This window comes from Musca domestica, unplaced genomic scaffold (assembly GCF_030504385.1).
Source record: "Musca domestica strain aabys unplaced genomic scaffold, Musca_domestica.polishedcontigs.V.1.1 1, whole genome shotgun sequence".
NCBI lineage: Eukaryota > Metazoa > Arthropoda > Insecta > Diptera > Muscidae > Musca > Musca domestica.
The window spans coordinates 37073790-37095725 of NW_026712114.1; the positions used below are offsets into that span (position 1 = coordinate 37073790).

General features: G+C 34.6%; 1 protein-coding gene across 1 annotated transcript in view; it reads left to right on the forward strand.

Annotated features, from left to right (window-relative positions):
* LOC101900555 (corticotropin-releasing factor-binding protein) overlaps nt 1-21069 on the forward strand; it is an 88854-nt gene extending 67785 nt beyond the window's left edge. The window contains exons 2-8 of the mRNA XM_011294332.3: nt 7224-7299; nt 16404-16636; nt 16761-16867; nt 19017-19135; nt 19224-19384; nt 19459-19561; nt 20654-21069. Of these exons, the coding sequence (XP_011292634.1) occupies nt 7224-7299; nt 16404-16636; nt 16761-16867; nt 19017-19135; nt 19224-19384; nt 19459-19561; nt 20654-20793 (939 nt within the window). The 3' untranslated portion in view covers nt 20794-21069. The remainder of the gene's footprint in view (nt 1-7223; nt 7300-16403; nt 16637-16760; nt 16868-19016; nt 19136-19223; nt 19385-19458; nt 19562-20653) is intronic.
* Nucleotides 21070-21936: the final 867 nt, after the last annotated feature.

Genomic DNA, 21936 nt, shown 5'->3' on the forward strand with positions numbered 1-21936 from the left:
ATCATTGGACACAATTTGATAAGCTTCATACATTTAGCATACGATAAGAGTGCCAGTGGTCAACACCTTAAGAATTTTCTTATCATCTCAAGGGTGCGAATATAAGTTGGCTATTAAATTGGATTCAGTATTATAATAGATTTATTCGCATATCATATACAAACAAATTAAACAAAGAATTGAATTAAAAATAACAATTAACAAGTAAAAATGCTGTAAGTTCGGCCGGGCCGAACTTTGAATGCCCTCCACTATTTGGTACAAATTTAACAATTTTCAAAAAAAATAAAATCCGTTAAAATTCTGTGAAAATTTTAAAAATACCGAATGTAGCCGTATATTAGGGTCTATACGACGACTTGGACCTGCTTAGGCAACTTTTGTCACAAGCTATTACAATATTCAAATGCGAAACATAAAAAAATATGTTTATAGTGTAGCTAAAATCATCAAAATACCGAATATAGGCAGGTACCATGGGGGTTATAAATGGACCTGCCCAGACAATTTTCTGTCACAGGCTGTAGTATCCATTACTAACTTCAAATACAAAATTTGAAATAATTCCGGTAAACAATGTCGCTAAAATCATCAAAATACCGAATTTGAGGGTTCAGTTATATAGGGGCTATACGAAGACGTGGACCTGCACAGACAATTTTCTGTCATAGGCTGTAGTATTCATTACGAACTTCAAATACTAAATTTGAAATAGTTCCGGTAAATAACGTCTCTAAAATCATCAAAATACCCAATATCGGGAGGTACCGTTATATGGGGCTATAGGAAGACGTGGATCTACATGGCTCATTTTTTGTCTTAGGATGTAGTATCCATAACGAACTTCAAATACCAAAATTGAAACATTTCCGGTAAATAATGTCACTAAAATCATCAAAATACCGAATATCGGGGGTTCTGTTATATGGGGGCTATACGAAGACGTGGGCCTACATGTTCCACTTTCAATACCAAAAGTCCTGCAGACATAATACACATTTGAGTAAAATTTTATCAAACTACTTCATTTCGTTCGGAAGCTAGAGTGATTTCCACAGACGGATAGACGGACGGATATTGATAAATCGACATAGAATTTTATGCTGATCAAGAATATATATACTTTGTGGGGTTTAAAATGTATATTTCGATGTGTTACAAACGGAATGACAAACTTAATATACCCTCCATACTATAATACTATGTATTAAAAGACAACACGAAACGGATTTTCAGTACCCTGCAACCATTACGTAAAAAAAATTGTTCTACTTTAAACAGCAGATGTTGGTGCGATGGGTTGGAGCATGCAGTTAAAGGATTGTTATATATTGCGAGTCTTAAATAACAAATTTGAAACAATTCAAGGTGACTGGGATCATAAAATACCGAATATTGTTGGGCACCGAATTTTAAACAAATCCCATTGAAAATGTGGCCCAGCTGATAAAACCCATTACAAACTGTAACTCTCGTGACTAAAATCAGCAAAATACCAAACGTCGTCCGTTAAATGGGCGCTACAGAAAAACGTGGAATTAATATATATATATATATATATATATATATATATATATATATATATATATATATATATATATATATATATATATATATATATATATATATATATATATATATATATATATATACATATATATATATATATATATACATATATATATATATATATATATATATATATATATATATATATATATATATATATGCAATGTCCCTCACTTCTGTTATATGCACTCCACAAAATGATATTTTGTACCAGATATCAGATACAGTTCCCATCGATTTGGTGTTGAACTCGGTTCAGATCTGGATAAAGGTTCCGTATATATATATATATATATATATATATATATATATATATATATATATATATATATATATATATGTAGAAGCTTTATCCAAATCTGAACCGATCTGAAAAAATTTGACCATTGATAAGACATTTCGTACCAAATAACATTGTTGTAGATTGAGGGATTTCAACACCAAATCGATGGGAACTGTATCTGATATCTGGTAGAAAATATCATTTTGTATATATATACATATTGGATTGGATTATTTCACATGCAACCGAATTTTTAATTTACCGAGACTCGACTCGGATATATATTCTTTAATATGGCCAATGTTATTTGGCATGAGAGGTAAAAATGGCAAATTGGTTGAAAATCGATTCAGAATTGGATATATCTCCTTCCTTCTGAAAGCAAATTATAACAGCTCCGAAGTCATGATGCTCCGAAGTCATACGTTGAGATAGATCTACTAAATATGCATAGTTCTGTGGGGTATAACATAGTCAGCCCCGCCCGACTTTTGACCTCTTCTTACGGGTTATTTTCATAAATCGTGTCACAATGTGATTCTATTAAGACCATCAAAAGGAATTGTGGGTCTATCTTGGTCCCTTCTTAATTTTACAAACAAAGCCATAATATCCCTATACCACAGTGTAGTGTGGGGTATTCAAATTACTAAATAATATGTTGTTGTTGTTGTTTCAAAAAGGCTTAATCCCATTTTGGTTTTTGTTATAAAAACGTTGATGAATTCATGGATAAAAATGACAATAATTGCCAATCATCGTCACAATCCCTTGGGTTTCGTTTTGGGATATTACCCCTGAAGTAATTTAAAAAACAACTCCTCTGGCAAGAAGAAATATATTAAAATAAAAAATAAACGAAATAACTAGGGTATCCCAACAAATTAATACCAACAATATTACTAATAAATACAATAATAATCGAGTAATTGCTTATTCAAATATGTATAACTCTGTTGAATTTGCGACAGAAGTTATCTATTCTTGGTAGTTTAGATGTGCTCACATTAATAGTTGATGAGGTTTAGGTTTTAAATTATGCCCAATATTGGAGAAAATGCTCTAAAACATTCTTAACTTATTCCATTTATTTTGCATTATATACGTCATCCAAGTTTGTGAATTGCATTTGCGAACATTACACTATTTTTTTTTTTCAATAATTACGGCGAAAATCCGGCAGAATATTAAAGGATAGCTTAAAACTGAAGACACATATATGGGCCTTTTTAAAAGTTTACATTACAAAGTAAACTTAAAGATCACCCTCTTCCATACTTTTGGAATTTTAGGATCAAGATTCCTCCAAATCCGAGCAATTCAGATGTATAGTGTATTCAGAAGATAAAAATGCGAGGGATATTTGGATTTGTGAAATCTTAACTTTAAAGCGAGTCAATAAAGGGATCGCTAAATATTCATTGTAGACCCCATAAAGTATTATACATATTCATAATCAACATAAAATTCTAAGTCGATTTAAAGACGTCCGTTTGTCTGTCTGTTGAAATCACGACACAGCTCATAGTATTTGACGTAGACCTTTAAAATTTGGAATTTGGAATTTGAAAATGAGATATATCGGTCCACGTTTTGGTATAGCCGCCATATAACGGTACCTGTCGATATTCGGTATTTTGACGATTTTCGCCACATTTTCCCAAGGATTTGTCTAAAATTTGGTATTTTTAGGTCATAATGGTTTCTAGCTGGTGTGGCGGAACATTGTATACCTATATTCACGTTCTGGTATATCCACCATATAACGGCACCTCCCAATATTCGGTATTTTGATGATTTTTGCCACATTTTTCACTGATTTGTCTAAAAATTGATATTTGCAGGTCATAATGGATTCTAGCTGGTGTGGCGGAACATTGTATGCTCCACAGCTGTTAAATTTATTCCAGAGACAGTTCATTGTATTGTTTACAAGCATACAAACGCATTTAGGTGAGAGTTTTCCAGAAAAAAAGTTATTCTTAATGGAATTCAAATGTGATAATATGATTTCTTTATATTTGTCTGGAAAACCACAAGCGGCTATCGTTAGAGCACTCCAGCATTTAAATGTGAATAAAGCTTTTGTATCTCGTACCATCGCTCATTACCGCGATACTGGTGGCGGAGGAAGTGGACGGAAGAAAACAGCAACATCAGCAGAAATGGTTGGAAAAGTAAAGAAGCGACTTGATCGAAACCCACGTCGCAGTGGCCGAAAAATGGCTCGTGAGCTGAACATATCGCAATATTCCATTCGCCAAATATTGAAAAATGAGCTCGGCGTAAAGCCATTGGAAATTGAAGTGATGGTGTGTCCGCCGCCATAAAAGCCGATGGTCGCTCTCCGCTCGTATTAATCGACCGTGGCATCAGAATAAATTCCGAATATTATCGCGAAGGTAAAAAAAGCCTTGGGGACGCAATAATTTTGGCCACAGACCTTGGACATTCCTACAGGACTCAGCACCATCGCACTCAGCACGCGCCACCCAAAAATGGTTACAAAATGAGGTTCCTCGCTTCTTTTCCAGCGCACAATGACCACCAAAATCTCCGAATACCAATCCGTTGGACTATTGAGTCTGGAGTATTTTGGAAGCAAGGTTGTCACTAAAAAATGCTAAAGTGTCGATCACCTTAGGCAAGCCCTTCGCCGGGAATGGGTCAAAATACCGCAGAGCAACATTCGGGCAGCGTGTGACGTGGCGTGGTTTCATTGGTCGTCTGAAGGTCATAATTCGTGCCAAAGGTGACCAATTCGAACAAATCTAAACTTGTTCTAAATTTTGATGCTATTTCCGACATTTTTTGCTTTTATTTAATAAAATTAAACAGAAAAATGTAAAAATTATTGCGTTTGACTTTGTTGCAGTTTTTTATCTCAACCTGTATGTGGGCTATACCATATCGTGGACCCATATAGACATTTCCCTTTCAGGGAGAATAGTGCTTAAAAAGAACTTCTAGTATGGATTTTTAGACAATTCTATTGGAAAATATAGCTAAAATCATCAAAATATCGTTACATGGGGGATATACGATATTCGTTGACCTATATAGAGAATACTCTTCCAGGGGTAAAGTACTCAGAAAGAACTCCTTTTGTGGATTTTCAGACAATTTTATTAAATAATTTGGCTACAATCATTAAAAAAATAAACGATATCGTGGACCGACATAGCCCATCTTCGAACTTGCTTGCCTGCCAAGAAAAGACTAATCTGTGCAAAATTTTAGTTTCCCATCTTTATCCGACTCTAGCGTGAATACAGCAGACGGGCAGGGTATAAAAGCCCAACACAAATTTTGGAACGAATTTAACATTTGGATTTTTTGGTGGAATTTTCGCGGGTACTTGCTAGTGAATTATATATAGAGATTTCTTGATTTTTATACCCTACACCACAAAGTGGTTCAGGGTATTATGTCTTTGTGAAATTTCTTTGTAACAGGCAAAAAGAAAACGAGATAGACCCATAGTTCCTTTTGATGATCTGCATAGAATCACATTCTGAGTCGATTTATGCATGTCCGTCCGTACGTCTGTCCATGTATTTTTGTAAACAAAGTACAGTTCGCATTTATTGCCCTATCCATATGAAATTTTAAACAAATCATTTGTTTGGCCCAAAGACGAACCCTATTGAAATTGGATATAATCGGTCAAAATTTAGATATAGCTCTTCGTCCGATTTGCCTTTTATTGTCCACAAAACATGTAATATCAGTCCGAATAGTATGGAATTTTGCACGTACGATCAGATTGGACTTGAAAATAAGTATGCTAAATTTGATCGAAATCGGTTCAGATATAGCTATAGCTCCCATATATATTGTTCATCCGATTTGTTACTTTTGTCCTCCGCAGCCGTAATATGCACTCTGTAACAACAATATTTGGGGAAATATATCAAATACAGCTCAGAAATACATTTGCTAAATTTTATCGAGATCGGTTCAGATTTGGATATATATAACTTCCCATATATAACTTCGTCCGATTTACCTTTGATTGTACACCAGACATCTAATATTTGCCCAAATGGGATGAAATTTGACACTTACGACCGAATTGAGTCTAGAAGCTAGTATGTCAAATTTGGTGAAGATCGGTTCAGATATAGCTATAGCTCCCATATGTACTGTTCATCCGATTTGTTATATTTGTTACCCACAGCCATAATATGCACTCCGTAACAACGATATTCAGGGAAATATATCAAATACAGCTCAGAAATATCGTTGCTAAATTTTATCGAGATCGGTTCCGATTTGGATATAACTCATATAGATATTTATCCGATTTCAAATTAATTGTGCACCAAATGGGCAATACAAGTCCGAATTTAAAAGATGCAAATGTTTCGACATATTTAGTCCTTTGAACTTTAAATTATAATTATAATCATAGCGTGTATGATTGAATTCTCCCATAAAAACTTTTAATTGCTATGCGGAGCTCTACTAAATTAGCAAAGTGGTGTAGGGTATCATAAAGTCGGCCCCGCCCGACTTTAGGACTTTCTTTACTGGTTTTGAATTGACTTTTTTTTTAACTTTCCTATAACTCTTTTTTGGGGAACCGATTATTTGTTAATGGACACTTTTGCTAGGTTAGCGGACTCAATTCCACACATTCTTACGGAACACGTTTTATACCAAATAAAACATATTCTGAGAATTATAACTACGTATTTATTAAATATTACATACCTTTCACTAATTTTCATATACCATTTATTATGAGAATAAATTTTATTTAAACACAATTAGGAAATTTTTTGTTCTGCTGCTAAGTAACCAAATTCGTTTGGATACCAAATAATAAACCAAAATACCAAACAATGGCAGCATATCACAAGCCATATTAGCAAACATATAAAAATAGAATGGAAATTGATAGACACAATTAAATATTACAACCACTATCCATCCATTCGATTGGAATTATCTCTCTTCATGGTAACCAGACGTGTGTATATGTGTGTGTGCTACCATGCCATTCCCATGGAATAAATTCAAGGAAATTCAAATAATAACCTATATTTTTGTGGCAAATATTTGACAACAAATTGAGTGAATGGCACTTCCCCTATTGACAAAAGATTAAAGCCCATCAAGATGACCAAAACTGTAGAGGGACATAAGTATGTAAATATGTTTGTAATCGTAAGATATTTGATTTGCAATTCAAATAATATCTTGTTGCTTCGCATGTAGAACACAATGTACATACTGAGACATGTGTCTGTGGCATTTGGAAATTAAACTATTGCGTAGTAAAATAATCTATTAATTTAATATTTGAAGCAGTCGTTGAGAAATATTTATAAATTACTATTTTTTTTTTTCATTTTTCTTTTTCCAGGCATGGCCCAGTGTGAAGCGAACCTTTGATTTATATCCACCAAATCCCAGTCCATATGAACTGCATACCATAACAGGTAATTTCAAAGTTAATAATGCTTCGTCCTTTTGCTGCCATAATCATTGTCATGTACAAAGGACATGAAACCTTTGATAATGTATTACATTATGGAAAATACACTCTAATAAAATTACAGTTTTGTAGAATAATGAGTCTTGGAAAAAGGTTAAAAGATTTTGATGGCCACATTATGCATTCTATTAGAAATTAATGAGAAAAGTCGACAAAAGAAAGTTTTCTTACTTTATATTGCTTAATTTACATTTTTAAATACGTGTTAATTTACAAGTTTAGATTGAGTAATTGTATTTAAATATGTCTCAGAAATTTTAAAACAACAAGTAAAAAACATAAAGTTCGGCCGGCACAAATTTTTAATACCCTCTAACTTAGGGTAAAGGAAAAAATTTTATATAAATGCATCCGAATTCAAGCGTGTATCACTTTAAACTTCATATACCACTAAGACCGTTTGAAAAATGCAGTTAAACTTATCAACAAAACGATAAAGTGAGTGAGGCCGTTATATGGGGTCATACCAAGACGGAAACCCTAAGGCAATTTTATACTTCAAGGATTGTAATCTATCAAATTTTCTAAAATGCCAAATTTGAAACAATTATGTGGGTCAATGTGACTAGAATTATCAAAATACCGAATATCGGTGGGAATCGTTATATGTGCGTAGAGGGAAATGTGGAACTAAATATTCAATGTTCTGCCACCGGGCTAGAACACATTATGAACTACAAATACCAATTTTTTTTTATCAAAATATCGAATAAAATGTGGCAAAAATCATCAAAGCACCGAATATCGTTATATGGGGGTTATACCAAAACGTGGACCTATATAAAAAATGTTTCGCCATACGAGCTAGAACCCATTATGACCCACAAATTCCAATTTTTAGGCAAATCTGCGAAAAAATGTGGCAAAAATCAAAATACCGAATATAGGGAGGTACCGTTATATGGGGGATATACCAAATCGTGGACCTATACATAGAATTTTCTGCCACCGGAGCTAGAACCCTGTATGACCCACAAATACCAATTTTTAGACAAATCTGCGAAACATTTTGACAAAAATTATCAAAATACCGAAAATCGGCATATACCGTTATATGGGGGCTGTACGAAATCGTGGATCTATACATACAATTTTTTTCCACCGGATCGAGATCCCATAATGACCAACAAATACACATTTTTAGACAAATCCATGAAAAAACACCGAATACCGTTACCAAAATATGGACCTATACATACAATGTTTTGCCACACATGCTAAAACCCATTACGAACTACATGTACCGATTTCTGGACAAATCCGTTAAAAAAACTTATAAAGCGTTGAGAGTTATCAAAACTGGATAAATTGCAATATTTATATCAGAGTTAGGTTTGGGGTGTAAAAACCAATACTAGTCCACTCCGCTGGAATTTCTCTAACAAATTAAAAACAGTTTGAATAAGTTAAAAAGTAGTAAGTTCGGCCGGGTCGATCTTTGAATACCCTCCACCATTTGGAACGAATTTGGAAATTTTCAAAAAATATTGTAGCTGTGCGAAGAGCTGGACCTGCATAGACAATTTTCTGTCACAGGCTGTAGCACCCATTACGAACTTCAAATACCACATCTCAAACAATTTCGGTGGGTATTGTACCTAAAATCGTCAATATACCGAATATAGGGAGGTACTGATATATGGGGCCTATACGAAGACCTGGACCTGCATAGACAATTTTCTGTCACAGACTGTAGTTCCTATAACGAACTCTAAATACGTAATTTGAAACAATTCTGGTGAATAATGTCGCCAAATTCATGACACAAACAATTTTCTGTCTAAGAGTGTAGTATCAAATTCGAACTTCAAATACCAAATTTGAAACATTTCCGGTGAATAATGCCGCTAAAATCATGAAAATACCGAATATCGGGAGGTACCGTTATATGGATGTTATACGAAGACGTGGACTTGCACAGACAATTTTCTGTCTTAGGGTGTAGTATCCATTTCGAACCTCAAATACGAAATTTGAAACAATTCCGGTAAATAATGTCGCTAAAATCATCAAAATACCGAATATCGGGAGGTACCGTTATATGGGGGCTATATGAAAACGTGGACCATTCACGAACTTAACCTGCCTACTGGAAAAATAAACATGTGTGCAAAATGTTAGCCATCTATCTCAATTCATTCGAAAGATAGCGCGATTACAACAGACAGACGGACATCGCTATATCGACTTAGAATTTTACGCTGATCAAGAATATATATACTTTGTTGAGTCTGACATGAGTATTTCGAGGAGTTACAAACGGAATGACAAAGTTAATATACCGTCCATAGTATGGTGGAGGGTATAAAAATAATAATAATAAAATATAAAACAATTTTTTGGATTTTTATATCTATATATCTGGAAATAACTGATAGACTGACGGAGAATCAACGCCAGGACGAAACGGCTAAAGCTAGAATCTTAATATTGCACAAGGGTCAGTCCTGGTGCGTAGGTGTGTGATAAGGCTGAGGGAGTGCAAGATAGATGTACCAAAGGAAATTTTGGAAATTTAAACTAAACGATAACGAAAAGTTCTAAAATATAAACTTCTAAAATAGTACCAATTGGTATTATGTGAAGGGAAATTTGGTAGGAGAATCAAGGTAGGAAAGTAGATTTGATATATGAAGGTGGTTTGGGAAATGTGTACTAAATGTAACTAAATTTGGAACAGCTTGGTTTAAGAAATTTAGTTTTAAAAATTTTGTATTGGGGTCCCTGTTGGTAGGAGGTTTGCGATAAAGAGTTGGTTTTGGAAATATGTACTATAATTGTACGAAATGTACTAAATGTTACTAAATTTGGTATTGAGTGAAAACAGGATGAGGTGGAAAAACTGCAACCCACTTCAGACTGCTGTCATTTCTAAGGCACTCGTCCGACAGCTGTTAAAAAAATGGCTAGTGAGCTGAACATATCACAATATTCCGTTCGGCAAATATTGAAAAATGAGCTCGGGGTAAAACCATTGAAATTCCAAAAAGAGCAAGAACTTACACCGCAACAGAAAGAAAATAGTCGCAAAAGAGCTAAAGTGTTGCTTCGCTTGGCCGAAAGTGGTGAACTGTCGAATTTGGTTTTCTCCGATGTCTGGAGTATTTTTTTGAAAGCAAGGTTGGTACTAGGGTTTCATGTAGAATTCTATAGAAATTATTGCGTTCCCAAGGTTTTCTATAGAAAATACTATGTTCCACAAGATTTTCTTTAGAAAATAATGCGTCCCATAAGATTTTCTAAAGAAAATAATGCGTTCCATAAGATTTTCTAAAGAAAATATTATGTTCCACAAGTTTTCCACAAAATTTTCTATTGAAAATATTATGTTCCACAAGATTTTCTATAGAAAATATTATGTTCCACAAGATTTTCTATAGAAAATATTATGTTCCACAAGATTTTCTATAGAAAATATTATGTTCCACAAGATTTTCTATAGAAAATATTATGTTCCACAAGATTTTTTATTGAAAATATTACGTCCACAAAATTTTCTATTGAAAATATTATGTTCCACAAAATTTTCTATTGAAAATATTATGTTCCACAAAATTTTCTATAGAAAATATTATGTTCCACAAAATTTTCTATAGAAAATATTATGTTCCACAAGATTTTCTATAATGCGTTCCACAAAATTTTCTATTGAAAATATTATGTTCCACAAAATTTTCTATTGAAAATATTATGTTCCACAAGATTTTCTACAGAAGGCTATAACTCGTGCCAAAGATGGCCAATTCGAACAAATCTAAACTTATTCTAAAATTTGATGCTATTTTCAACATTTTTTGCGTTCATTCAATAAAATTTAAAAAAAAATTAAAATTATGGCGTTTTACCTTGTTGCAGTTTTTTTCATCTCACCCTGTACTTTCTTATTATTTTCAAACAACCACAATTAAATAAGTACCCCCACGAAAGACATATCAATAATTGTTACTAACATATTCGTTTAGACAACTATCTATAAATGAAAACAACAATATAATCAGTTATAAAATAATTTGACTACCTACGTACTAGCTTCTGATGCAAGGTGGGCAAAAACATCAACTCGATATCGATTCAAATATTTTATTTTATGGTGCCCCCTTCAAAGATATTTCAGTGCACATAGCCTGGCATATTGGAAAACATTTATTGGCACTTTTATGACTTCTATGGCACATAATTAATCATTGAACTACTTACGAACCAAATCGAACGGAACGAAACGTATTCACATTAAATGTATAACGACCATAACCATATTTCATAAAAAATACTAAAGAAGAAGCACATTAAATTTGCAGCAATTAGTATTAGTTTTGGGTAGCAAATTGTTTGGAAAAAACTACCATTAATGCCTCCTCTATTGCGTTTGGTTATATCACCGCCTACGCTGGCCAAAATTTATTGGCCAACTAAGAATATCTTAATTTTGATATTTATTTATTTATTTTTATGAAGCAATATGTTGCTTCTCTTTCATAAATGCGTAAATATAACTTTATCATAATTTCACTTACCCCAAACGAAATGCCACGAAGGAGATTGGATGTGAATGGCAAACTGAAAATAAATAAATAGAAATTAGATGAAAGGAAATGGAATGGAATATTTGCAAATTCATATTCGATTTGATGGACGGCAACAGTCAAATTATATTCAGCATTGCCTGTGAGAGAGTTCAATACGATATTGTATTGGAGACAATTAAATATTCAGAATGCTTTAATATAAGAAGAGCAAAGAAAATAACCCATGTCGTCGCTCTTCCTGTGATATGTTGGCGGGCATAAAATTTAGAATGGAGTTAAAGATGGCAAATTCAAATATTCTTAATGAAATTCAGTGTTTTTATTTTTGCAAATAACTACCGGTCAGTAATTTTTATTAAATATTTATAAGATTGTGCAGGATGAAATGGAAACGTATTTTTTTATGTCATTTGCCGACAACATAAAGTAGTTCCACTACCATAGAATATATTTTGTCACAATTATGGGCAATATTTGTATTTATATGATTTCAAAGACAATTGGAAAATAATTTGTAATCATACAGGGTGAGATAAAAAAAACTGCAACTAAGTCAAACGCAATAATTTTTACATTTTTCTTTTTTATACCCTCCACCATACTATGGAGTGTATATTAACTTTGTCATTCCGTTTGTAACTCCTCGAAATACTCATGTCAGACCCAACAAAGTATATATATTCTTGATCAGCGTAAAATTCTAAGTCGATTTAGCCATTTCCATCTGTCTGTTGTAATCACGCTATCTTTCTAGCGAATTGAGATAGAAGGCTAAAATTTTGCACTCGTGTTTATTTTCCCAGCAGGCAGGTTAAGTTCGTAAATGGTCCAAGTAGGACCACGTTTTCATATAGCCCCCATATATAAATACCTCCCGATATTCGGTATTTTGATGATTTTGGCAACATTATTCATCGGAATTAATTCAAATTTGGTATTTGAAGTTCGAAATGGATACTACTGTCTAAGACAGAAAATTGTCTGTGCAGGTCCACGTCTTCGTATAGCCCCCATATAACGGTACCTCCCAAAATTCGGTATTTTGATGATTTTAGCGACATTATTCACCGGAATTGTTTCAAATTTGGTATTTGAGATTCGTAATGGATACTACAGCCTATGACAGAAAATTGTCTGTGCAAGTCCACGACTTCGTATAGCCCCCATATAACGGTACCTCCCTATATTCGGTATTTTGACGATTTTAGCGTCATTATTTAACGGAATTGTTTCAAATTACGTATTTAGAGTTCGTAATGGAAACTACAGTCTGTGACAGAAAATTGTCTATACAGGTACAGGTCTTCGTATAGGCTCCATATATCAGTACCTCCCTATATTCGGTAGGTACAATACCCACCGAAATTTTTTGAGATTTCGTATTTGACGTTCGTAATGGATGCTATAGCCTGTGACAGAAAACTGTCTTTGCTGGTCCAGGTCTTCGCACAGCTCCGATATAACGGAACCTCCCTATATACGATATTTTGATGATTTTAGCTACATTATTCACCATTTATTTCAAGTTTCGAATTTCAGTATGGTAATGGCTTTTGGCAAACAAGGCCTATGTAGGTCCATGTCGTATAGACCCCAATATAACGGCTATATTCGGAATTTTTAAAAATTTTAAGAGAATTTTTTAAGGATTTTATTTTTTGAAAATTTCCAAATTGGTTCCAAATGGTGGAGAGTATTCAAAGTTCGGCCCGGCCGAACTTACGGCTTTTTAACTTGTTTTTTTTTTTTTATTTTATTGAATAAAAGCAAAAAATGTCAGAAATAGCATACAATTTTAGAATAAGTTTAGATTTGTTCGAATTGGTTACCTTTGGCACGAATTATGGCCTTCAAAACCGTCACACGCTGCCCGAATGTTGCTCTGCGGTATTTTGGCCCATTCCCAGCGAAGCGCTTACTTGAGGTGATCGACACTTTGGTATTTTTTAGTGTCAACCTTGCTTTCCAAAATACTCCATACATACAATCCAACGGATTGGTATCCGGAGATTTTGGTGGCCATTGTGAACTGGAAATGAGGCGAGGAACCTCATTTTGTAACCATTCTTGGGTGCGATGTTCCGAGTGCGAGTGTTGAGTGCGATGTTCCGAGTGCGAGTCCTATTGAAATATCCAAGGTCTGCGCCCAAAATGTTTGCGTTCCCAAGGCTTTAATACACACTCCAGAATATTTTCGCGATAATATTCGACATTTATTCTGATGCCAGGGTAGTTCACCCCTTTCGGCCAAGCTAGGCAACTCTTTAGCTCTTTTGAGTCTATTTTCTTCCGGTCGCGGTGTAAGTTCTTGCACTTTTTGGAATTTCAATGGCTGAGATTGGGGCAAGCTCATTTTTCAATATTTTCCGAATGGAATATTGCGATATGTTCAGCTCACGAACAATTTTTTGGGCACTGCGACGCGGGTTTCGATCAAGTCGCTTCTTTACTTTTCAAAACATTTCTGCTGATGTTGCTGTTTTCTACCGTCCACTTCCTTGACGCCGGGCTATGCTACCAGTATCACGGTAACGAGCACTCTGTATATCGGAGCCGAGTTGCAAAAAATGAAATGCACTCCATTTGGGCTGATACTACATAAAATTTGGCAAGGGTATTTCCGAGCTTTATAAGACATCTGGTACCAAATATCATAGTTGTCGAATGCATATTACGAATTTGAGGACCTTAAATACCAAATCGGATGAAACATATTCATGGGAGCTATAGCTATATCTGATCCGATTTTCTCCGAATTTAATTTACTTGCTTCCAGACTGAATTCGGTCGGATATGCAAAAAATCAGGTCATTTGGACTGATATTGGCTATTTGGTGCACAATATATATGGGAGCTATATCCAAATCTGAACCGATCTTGACAAAATTTTATCAAAGATTATTGTCGTGGAATGCATATTACGCTTGTGATGGACTTTAAACCCCAAATCGGACAAAACATATATATGGGAGCTATAGCTATAGCTTGAACGATTTACACCAAATTGGAAGTACTAGTTGAAAGGATGAGTTCAGTCGTAATTGTCAAAATTTAGTCACTTTTGTCGGATATTAGCCATTTGGTGCACAATAAACCTGATAACGGATAAAGATATATATGGGAGCTAATCTGCAGCGATCTCGATAAAATTTGATAGAGGTATTTTCGAGTAGTATCTGATTTCCATTACCAAATAACATTCTTCTGGAGTGCATATTATGCATGTGAGGGACTTAAAATCCCAAATCGGATGAAACATATATATATATGGTAGCTATAGCTATATCTCAACCGATTTTCCCTAAATTTGATTTACTTGCTTCTAGACTGAATTCGGTGGGATGTAATAATATAAAGAACATTTGGACTTATATTAGCCATTAAGTGAACTATTAAAACGAAATCGGTTGTAGATATATGGGAGATATATCTAAATCTGATCCGATTATCACCAATTTCAATAGGATTCGTCCTTGGACCAAACAAATATTGTTTGCAAAATTTCACCCCAATCTGATAATAAATGCGACCTGCAATTTGCTCACAAAAATACATGGACGGAAGGACGGACTGAGATGCGTAAATCGACTCAGAAAGTGATTCTATGAAGATCCTCAAAAGTAACTATGGGTCTAACTCGTTTCCTTCTCCATGTTAGGGTATAAAAATGCAGGTCTTTACCACTTAGCCATCGTTCTTTAACAATTTAAACATATTTTGTTCTCTTTAGTATTTTTTTTTTTTTTTTTTTTTTTGCATTTCTTTATTTCTAATGCCCATATTTCAATCCAATTTTATATTGAACTTGCACACACACTCCTAGCATAAAACATCATTTTCATATTCTAATTGTTCAGCTATAAATATTGCTCCTTAATTTTAAGATAATATACCCTACTGTACGAATAATATACCTTGAAGACATTACAATCGAAATTCTGTCAAATGTCACAGCCACAACAATACCCATAACTAGTTAATGATCTGGACAAAGGAGAATTTCATGTCTTAACCTAAATTCAGGCTCACAAACTCCGCCACCCTCGTAGATATTTCGTACGTTCTAATTGGATGTTTGTCATTAAGAGATGCATCTGAAATATGTGTGTGGGCGGGTGTGTTTGTGAATGTAGCTGAGAGTCACTGGCAGACAAACCATATTGACATGCCGGTGGGGTGCTGCTTTCCTCGTACTATTATCACACAGACCGTATGATAAAATAATAAAATCCTTTAATTATGCTAAAACCAAATCTTGAATATGAAGATACAGATGTCACAGGTCATTAAAATTAAATGTAATTTTATAAAAATAGAAAGAGAATAATATCAAATTTAAAACAAATGATTTTTCTTTACTCAAACAATTCATTAGAATTTTTCAGAACAAAAACCATTTCTTTTGTGAATTATTAAAACTTTAATGAATTAAAATTCTTATATATTTTTATCTCTCCCTCCACCACTTCCGTCAAAACTCTGTTTGTTTGGTGTGCCACATTTCTCTCGCCCAAAACCACAGATTGCATGCACGTCGCCTCCGAGCCAGGTGATTATGCATTCAAAAAGTTACCTCCCCGCACGACAGCAGCAACAGCTGCTTTATTTGGCAACACTGACGAAACATCAGCCATCCTCCAATTGGAAGAATCCCTGCAGGTTTGCGGTCTTTATGTGATTGGAGAGCCTGATACGATTGTCGAGATAACGATGAAGTACTACGATGTCAATTGTGAAACGGGCGCTCTGATGGCCGTAAGTATGATGCGCGTTAACGCTTGGCAAAAAGAGTTTGCCAAGGGTCGAAGGTTAAAAGGTTAAATTGAATTAAAATTTAATCTCTGTCTCTACTTTTTCTGATTAAAAACAAAACCCGTAGTTTGTCGATGGCTGGGAACTCAATGGTGAATATTTCCCCTCGTTAAGAGATCATCATCGTTCGTTGGAGGATAGAGTGCAGGAGTTTTGTAACAACTATAAACAATGGTAAGTAATTTTCTCGCTTTGGCATGGAAAATGCAGTTTGTTTTATGTTGAAAATAAGCACTACAAGGTAAATATATTTAATCATTTGAAAGTAGAAAATGAGAAAAATTCTTGGGAAAAAATGCTAATTGAATTAGCGGACCGAAAAGTAATAACATTACGAAGTTTTATCAGGTTAATATAGGGATATACCGAGCACAGGATAAAAGGGAACCCATCACACCGAATTCACGATTTATCCAAAGAGATTTTAAGTCTCAATGTTTTTATTAAAATTAGGTACTAAGATGAAAAATATCGGTCCACTCTTTCTGGTACTCCCGCCCCCCAAAAAGGGACAATATTTTAAATGATCAAAACTATAGTTGATTTGGTGGTTGTCTTTGATTAATAATGTTTTCAAGTATCATTTTGATTACATTTTACCAGATGCTTATGCTGTTGTAGTTTTTATACGACGTAACTGCAAAGAATTTTCAGATCCATATACTTGCAAATATTTGTATTCGACTTATATAGGATCTAGAATAGATTATGAATCTATTGTTCTAGAATTATATGTGGTGAATAATGGGATATGTGGGTCCACTGATACTTGTACTTTCCCCTATAAACGACGATAAATCTCAATAAAGCAAATGGAGCCGTAGTACTTTTTTTATCAAAATTAGGTCAGGTACAAAATTCATAAAATTGATTCACTTTTTTTGGGAGTGTTCTAATTTTGAACAATCGAAGCACCCAAAATATATGAAACTTGGCCGCTTTTCTTCTTTTTCGAGAAGGTCAAATATTTTTGTTAATCTATATACAGAGTGAGATGAAAAAAAACTGCAACGAAGTCAAACGCCATAACTTTTAATTTTTTTTTTTTCAAATTTTATTGAATGAAAGCAAAACATGTCGGAAATAGTATCAAATAGACTAAGTTTAGATTTGTTCCAAGTGGTCACCTTTGGCGCGAATTATGGCCTTCAAACGGCCAATGAAACCGCCAAACGCTGCCCAAATGTTGCTCTGTATTTAGGCCCATTCCCGGCGAAGCGCTTGCTTGAGGTGATCGACACTTTGGTATTTTTTAATGCCAACGTCGCTTTCCAAAATACTCCAGACACAATAGTCCAACGGATTTTGGTGGCCATTGTGCGCTGAAAATGAAGCGAGGAACCTCATTTGTAACCATTCTTGGGTGGCGCGTGCTGAGTCCTGTAGAAATGTCGAAGGTCTGCGGCCAAAATATTTGCATGCCCAAGGCTTTAACACACCCTTCAGAATATTTTTGCGGTAAGATTCGGCATTTATCCTGCGGCCACAATCGATTAATACGAGCGGAGAGTGACCATCGGCTGTTATGGCGGCCCACACCATCACCGTGGCCGGCGCTTGAGTTCTTGTGGCCATGCGAAGGTGCACATTTTCAGCTGACCTCTTTTGTTTGTTTACAAACTGCTGGACAACGAATGTTTTCTCATCGGAGAAAACGAAATTCGGCAGTTCACCACTTTCGGCCAAGCGAAGCAACTCTTTAGTTTTTTCTTGAGTCTATTTTCTTTCTGTTGCCGTGTAAGTTCTTGCGCTTTTTGGAATTTCAATGGCTTTACCCCGAGCTCATTTTTGAATGTCTGCCGAATGGAATATTGCCATATGTTCAGCTCAAGAGCCATTTTTCGGCCACTGCGACGCGGGTTTCGATCAAATCTCTTCTTTACATTTCGAACCATTTCTGCTGATGTTGCTGTTTTCTTCCCTCCACTTCCTTGACGTCGGGCTACGCTACCAGTATCACGGTAACGAGCAATGGAACGAGACACAAAAGATTTGTTCGCATTTAAGTGCTGGAGTGCTCTAACGATATCCACTTGTGGTTTTCCAGCCAAATATAATAAAATCACACCATCAGCATTTTTTTCTGGAAAATTCTCACCAAAATGCTTTTATACAATATAATGAGCTATCACTGGAAAAATTTTAACAGCTGTCGGACGAGTAGCTTAGAAATGGCAGCAGTCTGAAGTTGGTTGTAATTTTTTCATCTCACCCTGTATTTCAAACACATTATAAATTAAAGCATTACTTTTTTCAAGAAATTCTAAAAAAAATAAAAGCTTTCCATTATATTTATCACTAAAATTCTTTAAATTATTTTCAGGCCACGTCTTTCGAATAAAAAATTCTTCCGCTCCAGCCAAAATGCAGCACTTCTTCAATATCGCATACCGGTGAAAGGTAGTTTCATAGCCAATGTTCGTTTTCACAAAATCACACAGCGTAAGTTCAACAAATTACAAAATTACTTAAAACTGCCAATTTATTTTAAATTATACTATAATAATATATTACTTTCTCTCTTGGATAGCCTGTAATATTTTGGTCCAAGATATTGATGCCTTATACACTATTGGAAACTATGGCCACAATCGTAATTGTACCATATCGGCTCTATTTCCAGCTGTTGTTTCGGTGGCCAATCTTAAAATTGGTGGCAAAGCTGTACGGCAGGATAAACCGAATTATGATGTGGGTTGAAGAAAGAGGGGATTTGATATTGAAAATAAGAAAATTTTTAAAATTTTTTTTTAATTATTTTTCAGTGTGGCTTGTTTGCTGACCGTTTAGAAATTGGCGGTTCATCTGGTCTAGATTCGACGGCAATGGAAAAATCAAGTGAAATATGTGGATTGGCCACAGAGCCAGGTAAATATATATAAACAAATACAGAGTGAGATAAAAAACTGCAACGAACTTCAGGCTACTGTCATTTCTAAGCTACTCGTTCGACAAGCGTACAAACGCATTTTGGTGGAAATTTTCCAGAAAAAATTTGTTCGTGATGAAATTAAAGTGTGATAGTGTGATTTCGTTATATTTGGCTAGAAAACCACAAGTGGCTATGGTTAGAGCACTCCAGCATTTAAATGTTAATAAATCTTTAGTGTCTCGTACCATCGCTCGTTACCGTGATACTGGTAGCGTAGCCTGACGTCAGGGAAGAGGACTTATGAAAATAGCAACATCAGCAAAAATGGTTCGAAAGTAAAGAAGCGACTTGATCGAAAACCGCGTCGTAGTGACCGAAAAATGGCTTGTGAGCTGAACATATCGCAATATTCCATTCGGCAAATATTGAAAAATGAGCTCAGGGTAAAGCCATTGAAATTCCAAAAAGTAGTAAATAGACTCAAAAGACCTAAAGAGTTCATTTGCATGGCCGAAAGTGGTGAACTGCCGAATTTGGTTTTCTCCGATGAGAAAACATTCGTTGTCCAGCAGTTTGTAAACAAACAAAATGATCGTGATTACTTGCCAAAGAGGTCAGCTGAAAATGTACACCTTCGGTTGGCCACAAGAACTCAAGCGCCGGCCATAGTGATGGTGTGGGCCGCCATAACAGCCGATGGTTGCTCTCCGCTCGTTTGAATCGACCGTGGCATCAGAGTAAATGCCGAATATAATCGCGAAAATATCCTGAAGGGTGTATGAAAGCCTCAGGTACGCAAACATTTTGGCCGCACACTTTGAACATTCCAACAGGACTCAGCAACATTGCACTCAGCACGCGCCACCCAAGAATGTTTCCAAATGAGATTCCTCGCTTCATTTCCAAATCTAAACTAATTTAAGGAAATTTGATGCTATTTCCGACATTTTTTGCTTTCATTCAGCAAAATTTAAAAAAAAAATAATGTAAAAATTATGGCGTTTGACTTGGTTGCAGTTTTTTTTTATCTCACCCTCTATAATTAATTCTTTTTGTACTTTCAATTATATGTGTTTTTTTTTTTGTAGGACCCGAACAAGCCATCTTTTGTGGTGTTACCACATTGCGTTTAGTATCCACGGGACGTTTCCAAAATCAGGCGGCAGTAATGATACGCAAAGCTGACGAACATGATTTGGACAAGGCCACATTAATTTGTGCCCTATAAACGAATCAACGTTTCCAGCATTGCAAGCAAAACCAAATTAGAACATATTATTAACTAAAACAAGAAAAAAAAATATGAAATATTGCAGTATTATGTAGTTGTAGCTTTTATGACCCCAAACAAAATGTATCCAAATTTTAACCATCTTCCCCAGTACTCCCCCCTTACCAAGCCAACCATATATTATTTCCTATATAACATTATTGCTATTGGATTGTATTTTAAGTTAATTTTAATGTTAAATTTGAAATCACAATGTATATAAAACACAAATTATTTTATTTGCTTTTTACAGCCCAAATTTGTACGTTAAGAGATAGCAAAGGTTTTGGAAATAATTCTGAATAGTTTTTTATCTTATCAAAAAAAAGCATAAATCCTGAAATGGAAAGGTAAATCTGGGAAAATCCTTAGGATTGGTGTATTAAACATACAGTGGAATAGCCTTTTCTGAAATCAATATTTCACACGTTCCAAGAAATAAATGTGCTTTTTAATGCTAACTAATTTCTGGTCAGTACCTTGTCCTTTCACAGAACCACACATTTTTCATGCTAATTTTTTTAACATTTCAGATAAGCAGAATAATTTATTGATTCATTAGAATCAATAAATATCTCAGAATTATTTCCAAAAATTATTTTGCTTTGCAAACACTGCTCTTCCCTGCTATATAGCTAATTTATTAAAACAAGTCCCACATCTAAATAGTAGCGCCCATAAAAAAATACCAAATATAAGTCGTATCAGTTCATGAAATCTCAAACAACAATTTATTGGTCGATACAAAACAATTGATTCCATAACAGTATTAACAAAAAGAAATGAAATAATTCAAAAAATATACAACACGATTATATCTGTAAGTATGATTGCAACAATTGAAAATTAATAAAAAATAATTATCTGAATGTATTAAACGATGTGAGAATGTTTTATTACCCAAAAGGCTTTACTATGACAGAAAAAGTAATTGAGTTTACAATTCCGTAAGTGAATCGGAAGCACCTACCAAAAGGAATGAAGTACGAAGGAGAAATTTTATTAAAATGTGCCATAAATGCTTAAAGGTATTAACGTGGGTAGGTCCAAAATGTGGGTTTCAACAGATTTTATGGCAAACTTGCACCCTGGCAAAGAAAC